A 16575-nucleotide genomic window follows, 5' to 3' on the forward strand; every position below is an offset into this window, starting at 1 on the left:
GGAAGAGGAAGAGGAAGAGGAAGAGGAAGAGGAAGAGGAAGAGGAAGAGGAAGAGGAAGAGGAAGAGGAAGAGGAAGAGGAAGAGGAAGAGGAAGTGAAGGAGTGAAGACAATGGATGGATGTAATGGAGGGTGTCGATGCCAGATACTGCCCTTGCCCCATCCATCCACCATGTATAATAATAACATCAAGTCCGTCCTCTTGCCAGAATCTGAATCAATATCCCAAATCACTCCAATTGCGCTTTCTCATTCGCTTGCTTCCCGGCCTTGATTGATCCTGGACGTCAATTGACCTCCATTGCTCCTCTCGTGTTGCCGTCTGCGAATCTTTGGCCATATTATGTTCCTGTGTCTTCTAGCGGCCCCTGTCTCCATGCTGGTTCTGTTGTTGTTGATGACTGTTGCCTGTTCCTGGGTTCAGATTCTTCCTCTGATTGCAACGCACTCGAGCGACTTCTGACTGTGCGGCAGATGAAGAGGTTGGCGAGTCGAGCGAGAAACCCAAAAATCCAAGACCTGTACGTTCTGTTCTCTCCTCTCACAAGCTGGCAAAGGTGCTCCGGAGCAGTGCGCGAGCTCTGAATTGCTGTTTAAGCTGCCGCGAAAGAAAATCACTAAACTTGTCAGAGTAGACGCCTTGGTGGACTGCTAACTCAAACACACACTTCTTTCCTTATTCGTTTCATCCACACGGTCAGTTGGTATGCTCACTCGCGGCGTTTGGCTTTCTAGGGTCACCCTTTCCCATTCAGTCTTGTTCTCATCGTCAGCATCGTCATCATCAGCCGTCTATCTTCATTTCCTGTCGTCTTCATATCCAATTTCCCTCGCCCTTCTGCTGCACAGAGACGTCGACTCCCTGACCTCTTGTCCCCGGCTTTCGTCTGGATTTGCCTCGATTGCCGCCTTGACCTTGATTTGCCATCAGTGCATCCCCATCGGCATCAGGCTCTCGTTTTGACTTGCCCCGCTGACTACTATGAATGCTGGCCACCTGATTCTGACCCTGAGTGGCCATGATCGCATCTCCGTCCTGGTCAGCTGCTTCACCACCTCCGTCATCCCCTTCTTCCTCCTCCCCGTCCTCTTCTTCTGCATCATCGTCGTCTTCGTTGTCCTGTCTCGCTCCCGGTAGACGCCGCATTTCCTCATCCGGATCACCATCAACGGTGCCACCATATCGTTCATGCCATATTCTCGCTTCGTCGAGCTCATTGATGTCCAGAGGTTTTGAGCGGAGCCAGCGCATTCGAGGCCCACTCTTCGCTCGCTCTGAAACTTTGAAGCCGTAAATTTTAGGTTCATAGATCTTGCCTTTTCCTAAACCTGGTGCAAGGTTATGCGTCGCGATCCCATTAATTGTGGCTGGTTGCGGAGGTAACGAGGTCTGAGCAACAGAAGTTCCTGATGCCTTCTCGTCTTTCGCAGATGTGATACCAGGGATCGGTGGAGCTTGAGGCAACGTCAAGCTCGAACTTCTACTGGCCGTTATTCCTCCACGCGTTGCGTTTCCTTCGTTGGGACTCAATGTGCCTTCAAGGTCATCATTTGCCTGTCCGCTGGGGTCTCGAGGATTTCGTTTCTTGACCGGGCCAACGTCGAGATCCGGATAGGACATGAAGAACAGACATGGGAACGTCGTCCCAAAAAAGGCACCGTCGACCGCCTGGAATCGAGAATTCGGAGGGGTGTAGACGTCCAAACAGCTCGGACAAAAGAGTTTGACCGTCTGTTGGCCCGGGGTGTCCGTTAGCCCAACAGGTAATACTTTTGCTCCAGCACAATACACCCGAGGACAGAAGCCAAAATGCGACAATTCGTACTTCTCCATCATTTGCTGTATCCCAGGTCTTGAAGTAATGTATCGAGCGTGTATCAGACCATAGAGAAGTTCCGCCGATGACTCAATGACAGAAGTATCAGAGGAGGTACGGCCGTGTCTTCTGCCGCCGGCGGGGCCGCCAGACTGCCGCCTCGACGTCCCATTTTGATTAGCAGCTGGCTCGTCCAACTCGTCTCCCAGAATGCCATCGTCTTCTTCTTCCTCCTCTTCCTCCTCCTCTTCTGACAGTGCTGAAGAATTGGTTTCTGAAGGCTCCACATCAAGTATCATTTCCAGCGCGTCCTTGTACATGGGCACCTGAGCTTGCAACCCCGTCAAGTTGAAATCATCCTCGATGAAATCTTCACTGACTTCGGCGAAATATTCATGGCCAACCAAATTACAAAAGGTGCCGATCCAGCTATCTGGACTCTGGGACGACGTTTGAGACATTGCGTTCGAGAGGGTGGCGGAGGAGCTAGTAAATTGCTGGTAGTAGAGGGACTCAGAGTATTCGGAAGCAATTTCGAGCCTGTCCAGGCCAGCGGCCAGGGCGGAGGCCTGTTCGGCAGACAGATTGGGATAAAAAGTCGTGTTCAACAGAGAATCTTCTGTCTGTGAGGCCTTAGCTTCCCAGGGGAAGGTAAGACGACGAGAAGACTGGGGAGAGGACTGGCGCGGGGTGGGAGGGGTCAGGAGAAGTGCCAGGTTGGAACGGGGGGCGGCATGGAGGAGGATTGCACGGTTCTTTTTGTTTCTCAGGGCGTGACGTCTCGTAGATGCTTTCGCTGCCTGCCTTCTGGGGGTTTTCACGAGGGGATATGGGCAGGGAAGAGGCGGATCGACCCAGGAGGTGCCTCGTCGGGCTGTGTTGATTCAGGAGGAGGGTTGAGGCAGGCGGTGAAATCACCCAAAGAGCAGTTTGGGCTGCCTTGTGCGTGGCAACGTGCACCGTTCCGCGTGCTTGAGGCAAAGGTAAATCACTGTGCTTGATTGCGAAATCATAGAGGAATAATAGGTGAAGGACGGCTGGATCTGAATTCCACGGCCGCACTTTTGACATGCGCCCGACTGCGAAATGGAAGTCGCAGTGAAGTCCAATCATGACCAATCACCCACGACCCAAGCGGTCTTGGCACATGGTCATGTGATTCAAGACGAATGTCCAAGGAATGTCTTACTTTGGACCTGCAGGTTGGGCGTGCTAGAGGAGGACATGAAGGGCGACAGATAGACAGCAATCTACAATCACGTTTGTGCATTCATCATATCCTGAGATCGTTTCCTTGATACCAAACTCATCTGTGGGGTGCCATATGATCCCGATTGCCACGTTCATCCTCAAAATAACTCGTTCATGATCCTGGCAAATTCCGGCTCATTTCCAAAGGCATTGAATCCTTCTGCCATACTGATTTCCCCGTTGGCGCCCACAAAGTTGAACGTGTCCGGCCCTGGGGTCGTAGCTCCATAACCGCCTGCCAATTCAAACAGACTGGATAATTCATTCGTGATTTGCAGTGCGTCATCTGGGCTGACTCCTAGCTCTTGCTGATTTTGGTTGCCGTTCGTCTGGTTCGAAGTTGGATTGCCATAGGTTTGCTGAAAGTCAACCTTGTGTCCGGCAAGTCCAGCCATTGCTAATGCGGCATCTGAGTGAGCGTCCTGTTCCGCGTCATTCATGCCGTTGCCTCCGCGAGCCAGAAGACCGATCTTATCGCCCATGTCCTTCAGTCCGCGGATGGTTCGCCACAGTCGCTTGGACACATGAGACTTGGTGCTGAAACCCTTGACAATCTCAATTGCGGCGTAGAACTCTTGCCTGGTCTGGGAGCAAAAGACGGCCGGGGCATGGGCCACCGACAGGAAGAGCACAGCAAGTGCCTGGACCAGGAAGTAGTTGTACAGCACTTGCTGGGTCTTGTAGATATCAGACATCTGGTTAACCGCCGTCAGGGTGTTGATAGTGTCCTTAGCTACGTCAATCACATTCTGAGCGTAGTGCCGGTTCTCCATGATGCTGGTAGCAGAATGAAGGATGGGACGATAGATAGAGGTTCGGGCTTGGTTCTTCCGCAAATACATCAAGAGCCGGAGACGGCGCACCCCACGGCCAGGTATCTCGTTCTCCCTGGCAAGGTCTCGACTGTTGAACTGCAATGGTTCAGGTAACTGCGCGTACCATTGCAGGATCTGGTAATCCAGGAACCCAATCTCGTCCTTCTTCGTATTTTGCCCCGCCTCGTACGCGAGGTTGTGGTACCAGACCTTTGTAGCAATTTGGTTGTACTTGGTAATGTGTTTCAAGTATGGATGGCTCTCGTCCTGCTCTCTGGATCAACGAGGAACTTGGGAAAGATCAAGGGAACTTACTGGTTCGGGCAGAGCAGGATCAATGTCAGCATCTTGCAATGCAAACGGCATGCCTGTGCCAAAGCTCCAGCGCCGATCGAGCGCGTAGACCGTCCAGAAGATACGGATGGCTTGCTGGTATTCAGCTTCATTCGTAAAGGACTTGAGCAGGGAGTCCTTTCTGTGGAGGCCCATCTCAATGCACATGCGCGCTGCGATGCCAATAAATCGCCACGCCTGAGCCTCCTCGTCCTTTTGGAAATAGAAAGTGGCCTATTGACGGATGTTAGATCGCGTGGCGTTAGTAGCACAACGGGCTTCCTCTTACTGTCAAGACCGTCAAGACCACAGACTTGATGTCCAGAGCCGTAACCAATTTCAGATCAGTCGCCGGTTTTGCAGCATCAAAGAATCTCTGGCCTAATTCACTGCGACCGTGTCCTTCGACGGTCAAAGTTATGGCGAGAACCATCTTCAAAACAGTGGTCTCCTCGTCGTCAAATGTGTCTGCACCTGGGAGACCCGGTTGGCCCAATCCGGTTCTCAGAGATGCTCCAATGAATTTGTACAATGAACCCGCCTGCTTCAGCACCTTGTCGATATCCACCACGGGGTACATGATGCCAATCTCTTCCTCATAGACTCGCAACAGACGAACTACTTCTGAATGGTCAATCAACCAGAGAGGGTCTTTACTAGGATGAGCCGGAAGCATCATGATAGGCGATGCTGCCCTGCTCCGATCACGAGACATCATTCCATCGTCCGGCGCATTATGTGTGATCCCCATGGTCTGTAGGGAAGATTTCGCCACATCCAATCCATACACTGTGCTTGTCGGGCCATGGAATTGAGGCAAGGCCTTGGGCTGGGCTCTCTTTGGCGATATAAGGGGAGGTAGCGTACGCGGCACCGAGGCGGACATGGAACGGTTTGAGCCATCATGGGAGAACTGGGGGTCGATGGCACCGGCGTAGGCGAAGTCGGATTTGCTTCGCAACTCGTTCAGGCTGGCGTAGAGGTCATTGACCTGCTCTTGGAGTGCGGCGATGTGTTCACGCATCTGGTTGAACTCACTAACCAATCCCAAGGTCAGTAAATCAAAAAATTCACTGGCTTTAGCAGCCGAGGCAAGAGACCACGCACGCAGAGTCCTTGAGCGAGTTGGTGCAACAGTTTGGTGCATAGATGCACTCAAGATTCAGATTGCCGCATCTTTGGCAAGGAGTGTTCCCATTGCATTTGATTTTGCGCCTACAGTCGTTGACAGATGTCAGTATTCATCTCGACGAAGCCGGTGGTGGGCAACAGAGAGAGCAACTCACCGCTTGCACTCATTACTGTTTCATTGACAGAATCCATGTCAGCATACTCAATCATCATATTTCTCTTGGGTATTGTCTCCGCCGGGGTCCTACCACGCAATCGAGATATATCTGTTCCTTTTCGACCTCGTGTGGGATTGTCTCTCCGGTGTTGGGTCAGCTTCGGCCTTGCGTTTTTCGCCATGCCCGTTCGATTGGGAAGGAGAAGCATCTGAAGCGGTGCCAGTGGCAGTAGCGACGCTGGAGGAAACCATTGTATTTTCGAGCCGGCGCCCCTACAACAGAGCTTTCTTGAAAGGGCAGTGGATAGGCGTGGAGATATTTCCGCGGTTAACAGAGAGGCGAGGCTGATGCGCTGGAGAGGGCAGCGGAAATAAGAGAGAAAGAGAGGGGGTGGGAGTTTGGGAGCAGCGGGTGCGAGCGTAGGCGAGCGCAGACTGGGCTGGCCTAGCGAGACCCGGGTGGCCACTGGGGGAATGGAGAAACTGGAGGGAAAAGACCGGGACGGATTATCTCCGCCGGAATGGCAGAGTAAGTGAGGCTAGCTATGCTAGCAAGAGCAAACTCGCTTTTAACAGCACACTAGTTCACTAGTGTGCGGAGAGAGGGCGGGGAAACCTGTCCAGCTCCGTCTGCTCCCGTCCAGCTCGCTCTCTATCACTTTGAGCAGCACCTTGTCCTACCTACGGATGGAGACAGTACGTCGTCGACATGGTATCAATACCTGTCGAAGCTGCTTAGCTTGTATTCTATATTATTCTACCCAAAAATTAACAATCTCACCAGGTACTGTCCCCATCGTGCAACATTCTTGTCCCGAACAGGCGGACATGAAACATGTCCCAGGTTCGCTATCTCTCAAGAGACGAGGCATTTCTTATTGCATTTCCCCAAGGCACGCGTACGGACACGCCATCCTTGCTTCTCCCCGTCTCAGAGTTGAGCGAGGCAGCAATGCATTCATCCTATCTGCCAAAGCATCTCATTTCCGTCCTTTTGACCCTTTCCCGCTCAATTCTGTTTCGCACTTGATACTGTATCAGGCAGTTCAGGTATGGCCACGGCCACCTCCCCTGTGACCCTAAGCTTTGGTATGTCTAGGCCTTGCATTTAAACGCTCCTCGAAAGAATATGGTAACTAGGCCTTAGTGCCGCTGCGGTCTCAGTTCAAAGCCAGTGACGACATGCCACAGCATTCAGGCGTTCCATGGAGACATTCATGCCGACGGTTGTAACACGCCGGAAGATAGAATGCTCCGAACACATCTTGGAAAGCATCCATCTCCCTTTGTTGGATCTTGCAAACGACTGCGTTTAGGTTGCCAGCCAAAGAAGGCCTGAAAGGCAAAAGCCCCATTAGTGACCTTCCCTTGTGAACGGCCCAAACACAGATGCAAACGGTTGAAGGGGTGAGAGAAAACAGAGACACTGGGACTGATTGCCTTCAGGCTTGACAAGATGCCAATTTTCGCCAACACTGCACCCCTATCCACACCCTCTCAGTGCATTGTCCTTTAGCGGAAGCGTTGAGGAAGATAGTTTGCTGGGGTTTGGTGTTGAATGCATACCCTGCTCCTTCGATATACCCAAGCCAGCAGAGTTCAGGCGACCCCTTTCCCATGCTTCTCGAAGGACGAAGTTTCCGTTATGCTGGGATTGCTGCCAGGGACCCAGCCGCGATCGACAGAGACGGACAGCCGGAACATCGCCAGGGGACGTGTAAAGCAAGTCGGGTCCGTTTGAATTCTGCCGGAGAGTAATCATTATTTGTCTTCTTTTGGGACGGAGCTTCAGGCACGTTTGCAGGCTGCAGACACGCAGTCTTCACAACCTATACCAAGCGTGAATTAGGTAAGGAGCACTGGGTTCCCTTATCAGCTCTTTGAGTTTCAACTGGGCGGTTATTTTCTCGTGGAGATTCATCCATCACTTGGCTCCAAATTCCCCTTTGCCGGAACTGTTTCGGAACTGCAGGAGATCCAGTGCGAGGAAGGGTACGTTCAGGAAAGGCCAGCGAAGACGGCTAGACTGTGGATCGGGCCAATTGTGTTGCAGGGAACTGCCGAAAGAACTACTGCCGAGTGGGAGCACACGGGTCCTGCGTTGTTCGCAGGAAGGCTCAATGTCTCTTCCTACCCCCTTTTCACTGCATCCACACATGAGCATGAACGACATGTGGCACAGCGTATCGCCGATGGAGATATTTACACAGTCGGCGTGGTCTCGCTTCCTACTGTCGCATGCATGCTTGGAAGGATTTTGCTTGAGCATGAGAACGGGCTCTGGACTATCAATTGACCCACGAACACATTCGCCTACATTGGCTGACTGAAACGTCTGGACCTGGGCACGACAAGACTGTTTCTGGCCGGTGGCGAAAACCAACCACCTCATCAGAGTAACTGACCCTTTGCGGCAATGGCTCCAACGCCTGGCACAGGTATGCCAGGCAGACATGCGCTGCAATCAACAACTTCACTTGCCGTGCAGTTCGTGAACGACCGGCACAACACCACTGTCCAAATCTCTCGATCGTCGGAAGCCGGGACATTGATCCCCATCGCATTGGCGTGTTTGGGGTTCTGCAGGTCCTGTATCAGTTGCATACCAGCATATCCATGGCACCCAGAAAGTCCAGAAGCTCGCGGCCTGCGTCTGGGAAGGATCGTCGAGATCGTTCGAACACTTTTTTCTCCTTTTCGTTGTTCCCCGTCCATGCATCAAGGGAAGCGAATGCGTTTCTCCGTCCAAGGGCCTCAGGAGCCAACCAGAGCGCTTACCAGTGATGTTCCGCCCGCTCTGCATGCGGACGGACATGTGCAATGGAGGGGGGATCCCTTGGAGACGAAAAGGACGAACAAGTAGGATGCCTGCCACGGCCGCACCCAAACCGTTGGAGTTCTTGGAGACAGCGAGCAGCAAATCACCAATACATTCCCGACGGGCTGACATAAGGGCGGGAACGAGTGTGGAATAGGACTTTTGCTGATCAGTAATTTGCTCGCCCTTTGGTGGCAGGGCTAAAGGATTGGGATTTTCCTTGGAGAGCGATCAACCGCGCATTGCGTTTCGAAGGATCATTTCAGATATGACTCGGGAGTTTGGGGCCCGCGTCAACCAGCTTTGCGCCCCCAGCCCCGTTCTAGCCCTACAACGAAGCTCTCCCCCCCCCCCTTTACCCTTCTTGACTGGGATGAATCCATCCACATCCACCCCCAGGATGACAATTGTACCTTGAGACCGCCTAGGCCTTGGGGGGGTTATTGCCTCTTTTACAAGAGGGTTGAGGGGGCGTTGTGCTCACTGGTAATACCGATCCTCTCAGCCGAGATCTTTTGTGTGGAGGATTATGTCAGAGAGCCTCCCAATCAAGAGGAGGTATGAAAGTGACCTTTACGCCCGTAGGGTGAGTTCCAATAAAGGGGCCAAAAGGTGGTGATTGGGTGCGTTTCATGGGCAACTGATCACTCACACTGATTGAAAGAGGGGGGAGAATAGGTAATCATTTCCAAATGGCCACCACCACCACCGTGACCAGAACGGGCAAAGGGGTGGTACCAGATGGCGTGTTGGCAGAGATCTACAGAGCCGACACGAGGCGTGTAAAGCCGCAAGTGAATGGGTGGTAATGTGAGTTTACGGTGTGCACACGCCCACATACACCGCATCCAGCCCAGGTAGGCGTGCAAATGGTGGATGATGAATGACCGAGGGAGGAGTGGAAACAACTCTTTTGAGAAGCAACATCCCGCCGGTCGAACGATCGGGCGATATTGGAGAAGGAGAGTGACAGGACACGTAAACTTTTCAGCCTCTGAGCACCTCCCTTCCTTACCTGAGGTTTGCCTGCCCACATGTTGATGATGATGATGATGAGTTGCTTTGACAGAACCAGGAAATCTAAACGGCGATTGAACTCCATAACGGATGATGGTGGACAGGATGTCGCCACCCCCTGCCCACCGATGTCGCGGAGCTGTTGTCGCCGACCTCAGGTGCCAGGGCGAGCCGTACCTAAGGTTGGGTTGCGATAGCTATGTAGCAGGGTTTCTGTTCGGTGTTCGGGGAAGGCAAGGGGAAGAAAGGGAAACCCACCAAAAAACATAACAAACAACGCGAATGAACTACCGCCCGAACGGTTCACAAGAGCATCAAATTTCGGCGATCAACAAAACGCCCCCTTAATTACTGGGTAATATTTCAAATATTGCAGGGCCAGGCGAGGGGCCTGGCGTTTATCGGGAGGGCAGGCAGAGCATAGGTAGTGTACAACGGGACGGGGAAGAAGGAAGGGCTTCTGGAATAAAACAACCTGCCACAACAAGGGCAAGCGACCAAGCATCGGCAAACAGAACCCAGCAACAGCAGCGACAGCGACGACGACGACGACGACGACGACGACTACGATGATGACTAGGGAGGTACGGGCTCAGTGAACCCGGCCCCTGGATCTCTTCAGCCTGGTTACAAATACTCCCTACAAGGAGTAGGTAGGTAGTGGTTTGCAGCAAGTACATGGGAGGGGGGGAGAAGTCTTGGGGGTTCCATGTCACCGGGCACAAAACGTGATTCGGGGGGAAGCAAGAAGGAGGAGACGGCGATTGTCGAAGGGTGCATGGAAACATCAAAACCGAACAGGGAGCGTCCTCTACAAGTACTTGGTAGTGTCGAGACGGAAAATCAGAGCTGTAATTGGTGGATGGGTTGGCGAGCTCTTCCTTCCAGGAATGGTACTTGATGCGTGCAGCATGGGGCCTAAGGCCGTAATAAACGAACGCGCAAGACCCGGGTGGACCAATCAGGCGGGGAGTTGAGTACATAGGTAAATGGGTAAGCGAAGCAAGTCATTCATATCTCTCTTCATGGGTCCCAAATCAATGCAAGCTTGGTGGGTGTGGATCTGGAGGGCTGGCTGGCTGGCACTGGCAAGGGCGTAATAGCCGGGGTGATTGATTTCTCCCCCAATGACTTCGGCATTTCTGCCGGGAAATCGTCTGTTTACACGCCTCGTACTTGGGCGCAAGAGCTAGGTAAGTTGGGGGCCGGTATAGATTGGTAGGAAGGAATAGATGTGGGGCCGGCGGGGCACGCTTATGAACGAGCCAATTGGAATATTCACCCCTGCTACCAAAAAGGGTTTGGGAAGGTTTCTGTTGAGGGTCTCACGCTAGGGGTGATCTCCTCAAGGGGGATTGTCAAGGTACTTACAGCTTGCGCGAGCTCCAAGGGCCGTTTTTTGCGTATTGGTACGGTACCAAGCTTCTTCGTTCTGCTTCTGGAAAGTCGCCAAAAGCAGCCAGCACCTGTTACAGCAGCGTTGGTTACAAGGACATGGCTCGTACCTTAAATTTCTTAGTTGAAGCGTTTCGGACACCACGAACCTGCGCGGTTTCCTGGCGACTCACATTTCGAGAATATACGAGAGGGTTTGTGGCCGTGCAAATCGCCCGCTGAAATCAGTGCCTCTTGGGGATGGCGTGGAAAGCTGGTCAAACTGCCTCGGTCGGTTGATTGGTGGCCCAGCCCAACGGCTGGTGACCTGATCGATGCAGCTGCAGCCACCAGCGGCGGGATTCGACCACAGGATCGACACGACACCTACCTTGGAGGTCCTTTATTTTTGGTTTCCTTTGTCAGCCAGTGGAAGGCAATGCAGGGTGGGCGATCGTTGCGTTGGCGCTTGCGCTAGGTCAAGTGCTAGTCGCTGCGGGAGCCCGTGGCGCTGGTCCGCTGGTTGACCGCTGGCGAGAGTTGTCACGCTTCAGACGCTTGAGGCGTACTTAGTCTCGCCCCCGAATACCAGAAGGGGTGTGGCGCACTGGTGTGAACGGGGTCAAACGGTAATGATCCTTCGAGCTGTTTTCGGTACTGGGTCACCCTTTAAGGCTGACGGGATACTGATGCTCTCATTGGCGGACAACCGAATCATCACCGACGGGGTCGTGTTGCTCAATTTGGAAGTCGGGATGGGGAAAGAGGGCTTAGGGCCATGCTCCTGCTTAATTAATTATGCGATTTACCTGGCTAACCTAGCCAATGGGTATCTGTCCCGAGAATATTGGTCTGACGCCGTTCTGATACCTCCTGAGGGCCTTTGTTTCTGTCAACCGTGTTGGACGTTTGATGAAAACGCCGCCGGGAAGCCTTCAAGCACCACTAGTATTATCGTGCATGAACGGACGCCAGCACGAATCTTGACATTTGTAATTTCGCAGATTGTTTCAGATTCAATGACCAGGTTTGGTTCGGGTTGACGCTGCTATTTGTTAGCACTCTGGTGCTTGGAACCGAAAGCGTGGCCATCTGAAGTTCTGGAGTCATGGCGAAATCATCTCTGCTGCCCACACAGAAGATGACACAGCACCTTTCCGAGGACCCCATATCTCTGACCACCTTATTTTGAAAATTGGTGGCTCCATTAATTACCTATTCGAGCCGCCACAGGCATGTAACGTTGAGGAACCTGGAGAATGTCCTTTTGATAAGGCGCACACCACTGTCCCCACACCAAGGCAGCTACAGAACGGTCCCGGTACCACCTCCCTGGAAACCAATGATCGCGGAGCTAAAGCTGAGGGTGAGTTCCTGGATAAGGCAGGTAGGTATTTTAGGGCTGAGATGGATTCGTTGACGTATCTTATTGGTACCCATAGTGGTCATCCGAGCGTAATGGCCCAATTAAGCAGGAACGACTGAACGACTTGTCATGAAAGGTGCGGTTCCGGCTGAGAGCTCGGTATTGTGTATCCTGGATCGCTGCCTTATTGAGTCCTGCGTGTGTGCTGGCCATGACTCTCCCGAGGTCAGGACGGTGATAATCTAAAATTGTCCGCAACCCAGTAACTGTTCGCGTACTCGGTATTCCTGCATCAAGAGAGACTATCCAGCGTACTAAGTTGAGGAGCCCCAGCTGGAGGCTATCGAGGCAAAACATAGGGTAGAGTATTTGAAATAGCCGCCTTTAGTAGCTGGGGCGCAGCCACCCACCCGCCGCAGCCACTCTCTAAATGGCAAACCGCGGTCATAGGTTGAATGCCGGAGATATAAATTCAAAAAAAGGATGAAACCGAGGTGGCTGGAGGATGGCGACTGGTGGTCCACAACTAGTCGGCACCTTTCGACATGGTTGAGTTCCGCGGGAAATTAGGAGGCCACTTACCTAATGATGCATGGATCTTGGTCCACAGACATCAAAAACCATGCTGTGAGGTCATGACACAGAAAGGTGAGGTGTTTCGCGGGCAGCCTGAAAAGGGAGCTTCCAAATCAACGAGGACATCCACCGAAGAGAGGTTGTGGCGAGTTAGGCCTGCGGCCAATTGATGGAGTACCCAAAGTCAATATTCCAACACAAAGGGAAATAGGTCGCCCAAGTCTCCATGCAAAAGACTCTCCCATGCGTCGAGCTGACATAGGTGGACGTCTGGTGGCAATCTGTTTGCTGAATGATCGAATAATGGACAGACACAAGCGCCAGACAGTGACAAGACGACCTTCGGAAGGTAGCTAGATACGCCATTAATCATCAGGCCAGGCAACCCTGGGGAAGGTCAAGTTATTTGGCAATATCTCTCGGCAACTGAGGCAATTATGTCATTGCTCGCGGTTGTAACTGCTGCCACCGAGCTCCGACGGGTAGACTCTGTTCTCCGGACGGGCGTGCACAACAGAGGAGGTCCCGACAGCCCGCGGTCGCAATTCAAGAATTTGTGCATTGGAGATCCCCATGGCCCTCGGAGCTGGGTTGAAGCATTAATTTCATTTCGAGCGTCGAATCTCACGCCCCGAAAGTAATCATCACCTTGTCATCCAAGGGTTCGGCCGGGATTGCGGCTTTTGCCGGCGTTAATTGGATACCGCGCACATCTGCGTTGCGGGTTTTGAGGTGGTTGCTGAAAGCAGAAGGCGCACTAGGAAGAGCTCTATTACGGAGTCCAGATAGGAGTGTTAGGAGCACTGCAACTCATGTAACTCACTTGCGAGTACAGTAGAGCAGGTACGTACGGAGTACTCGTACCTGATAGGAACTATTGCCGCGGCTTAATGCTATGTAGCAATAGTTGAGTCAGCAAGCAAAAAGGGTTTTGTACAGCTTCAGGAACTAGGTATCTTCCAGTAGCCTGCACCGTTTGGTATCGTATCGCTCAATCGGGGGTAAATAGTAAGGTCGTGGGGGCCATAAGGCCAGGCACAGGCGAGGTGTCCAAGTAGACGCAGTTTCTGGAATAGACATGGTATGGACGATGAGGCAGGGGGCCCTTTTCCCTAGCTGTGGTGTGCCAGATTGGCAGGGAAGCTACATACAGCCCCCGGTACGTATCAAGAGGGATATTACTCAATTCGTCCATATTGCGCCCGCCAAGCTCGTTCTTTAGTATAGTCAGTGGGGCCCTCGTGGGCGTAGGCGAATGGGGGAGAGACCAAAGAGGTAAGGGGCGCAAGGGCTGCGATTCGCTTTTCGTAGGGACGCTTGACGGTAGGGGGCAGGTTGTTTTGGTAGCCGACCACGGCACAACCAGACGGCAGGGCCTCAGGGCCCCAGGCAGGGCAGGGCAGCACCAAACGAGAAGAGGGGACGAGAGGCGACCGAGATCACAGGGCGGAAAATGAGCGGGAGGATTAGGGGAGGTCTCGGTCTGTAGGGAGTATCAGATTCGTTTTGCTGTTTGGTGTGGTGGGTAGGAGGGGTGGGAGATTGAGGATGTGGTGAGGTGAGGTTTGTTAAGGGAAGCTCACTCAGTGATCACGGGTGGAGGAAGTGGGCGAGGAAAAGACGGTGCCAAAGTGCTCGTGCGTCGAAAGAATGACCACGAAAGGCAGGTCGCTGGTCACGAAGTACGCAAGTACGTACGAGAGGCAGAGAGCCATCTAGGCATGTAGCTCGGTAGGTGCCCAGTTGGTTAGGCAGGTACGGGAGTCCGGATATAATGCGAGCGGTTGTAGGGACTCTCCGTACAGCGGTACCTAGAGTCAGGCTGCGGTGGCGCTGGGTTGCTGGGGGCTCCGTGATTCCGGAGGGCCCTGCTGGCCCTTTGGGCGATTACCTATTATTCCCTGCCTAGACCCAGGTGCCCTCGCCCAGCGAGTTGTGCTGTGCTGGTGCTGTGCTGCTGGGGCACTTGGAGGAGGTCAGGTAGGTATGGGTGGCTAGTGGGAGGGGGGGAGGGGGGGAGGGGGGGCGCCCCCAGTTGAGTTTACTGGGCACTGGCACCCAAACAAAGGCGGGCGGAGAGTGTCGGGAGCGACCAGGTGGCCGTTCGCTGCCTCAGTGCAGACCGACTTTCACTATTCAGAGCAGCAAGTGCCTAACCCCAAGGTGGCTAGCGTCACGCCAGGGGCGCAGCAGCCACGACGTTGCACTTCTGCTGTTTCTTCCCAAAATTCATCCTCCATCACTATTTCCGTCTCCTCCCGCCTCCTCGTTCGTCCGCAGCCCTGTGCACTGCGTCCACTTCTCGCTCCTCGTCTCCTCTTCCACCACCGTGGGCCGCGCTATCCATGCCCTGGTCAGGACCGCTGCAGCATCCCCTGCCACTGCCCGGGGCGGTCAACCATCCTGGCTCTTCTGCTCGCCCTCCATCTCCTCCCCACCCCTGTCGTCCCGCGTCGCCGCCTCGCAGGGCAGGGCAAGGTGGGCTGGCCTGGAAACTGGCATGGGTTGGAACCTCACAGCAGCAGCACATGTGGCTCCAACGCCCTCAAGAAAGTGGAGTTGAACGCACGCACCCCCCGGTTGAACTTTTGCGTCCTTGAGAGGCCATGGGCCCATGTCTCCCCTCCGATCCCCTGCTGCCACCCACTATCCTCCATCCAGGCAAAGCGGTAATTTATGTTATATATCAAGGGACCTGGTTTTGGGGCGTCCCATGCACACCCATTGTCCTGGCCATACATATGATTGACTAGCTTCCCTGATCGCAAAGAAACTATTAAGACTGTGAACACACCCTCACCATTCATCTAGATCTTCTTTCTTCTTGCCCAATATCAACCTCAAAGATCCCGATCAATCACTTTGCTTCCCATTAGGATCCATCACTGTCCTTCCTTGTACCCCTCGACCATCACACTTCACCATGCATCGGAGTCAAAGCTACTCCTATCCTCAAGTCACGATGGGCGGCCACTCCAGATATGCGTCCACCCACGCCAGCAGCTCTGCCTTCAGCGCATCGGCGAACCCGAACGAGGACTGGACCAAGATCTCTGACCTGGCAGAGAGACGACGCATTCAAAATCGGATTGCTCAGGTAAATACTGTTCTTTTCTGCCAGTAGTCTTGTCAAGATTCCTGACACGCGGGGAATAGCGAAATTATCGTAAGAAGCTCAAGAGAAGACTCGAAGATCTAGAGCGCCGTGCTGGGTCATCATCTGCCTCGCCCGAGCAGCAGCACTCGGAACTGGCCACTACTACACCGGCCAAAGCGTCTCCCCAAAAGCAAACCCAAACCATGGCCCGCCAGCCATCGAGATCAAGTGTGTCACAACACGAGATTCCGAGAGCATCGCCAGAGATTCTGCCTTTGGATGACCATTCATCGCTCTTTGACACTCCGGCCGGGCGCCATCTCTCAATCCACTCGCAACCCGCATTTACCTTCTCGTCATACCCGCCGACCACGGCGTATCTCCACTATGAGCACCAGCAACACCCCACATATGACAACACTACCAGCTATTACTCGAGCTATCAATATCCCGTAGACGTCTCATCGTCGAGTCTGCCCCCGACGCTACCGGCCATGCTGCCCTCGGCGTACGGGAAGCAGGACCATCTGTTTGGAGATGACGACATCTTAAGTCCATTCAGCATGAACTATGCCTCGCTAGCCGGTCTGGAAATGCCCTCAAATCAAGCATACTCAGGGGCTAATTCTCATGTAAATCCCACCACTTTCTTCTCTCGTTCATATTCCAGCCCACACATCTGAGCAGCAAAAGAAACGTCTCTCTGGCGCGGCTCAGTCCTAAAAATCATCGGCTTCCACATTACCAATTTCCCAGCTCAAATGCTGACTTCCTCTGGCTAGACACCACCTCTAACAGATCCATACTCGATGGACTCGGCTCAC

At 53.3% G+C, this 16575-nt stretch overlaps 3 protein-coding genes across 3 annotated transcripts; 1 reads left to right on the forward strand and 2 right to left on the reverse strand.

Annotated features, from left to right (window-relative positions):
* Nucleotides 1-813: 813 nt before the first annotated feature.
* A1O5_08662 (casein kinase II subunit beta) lies at nt 814-2277 on the reverse strand (the record flags this gene model as incomplete). Its single annotated transcript, XM_007749243.1, has 1 exon — nt 814-2277. One exon carries the CDS (start codon nt 2275-2277, stop codon nt 814-816), a length of 1464 nt encoding a protein of 487 aa, XP_007747433.1.
* An 888-nt stretch (nt 2278-3165) lies between these two features.
* Nucleotides 3166-5239, reverse strand: A1O5_08663 (uncharacterized protein; the record flags this gene model as incomplete). Its single annotated transcript, XM_007749244.1, has 3 exons — nt 3166-4149; nt 4198-4449; nt 4505-5239. 3 exons carry the CDS (start codon nt 5237-5239, stop codon nt 3166-3168), a joined length of 1971 nt encoding a protein of 656 aa, XP_007747434.1.
* A 10338-nt stretch (nt 5240-15577) lies between these two features.
* Nucleotides 15578-16434, forward strand: A1O5_08664 (uncharacterized protein; the record flags this gene model as incomplete). Its single annotated transcript, XM_007749245.1, has 2 exons — nt 15578-15751; nt 15811-16434. The coding sequence occupies 2 exons, from the start codon at nt 15578-15580 to the stop codon at nt 16432-16434; spliced, it is 798 nt and encodes a 265-aa protein (XP_007747435.1).
* Nucleotides 16435-16575: the final 141 nt, after the last annotated feature.

Source organism: Cladophialophora psammophila (genome assembly GCF_000585535.1).
Source record: "Cladophialophora psammophila CBS 110553 chromosome Unknown aczJe-supercont1.14, whole genome shotgun sequence".
NCBI lineage: Eukaryota > Fungi > Ascomycota > Eurotiomycetes > Chaetothyriales > Herpotrichiellaceae > Cladophialophora > Cladophialophora psammophila.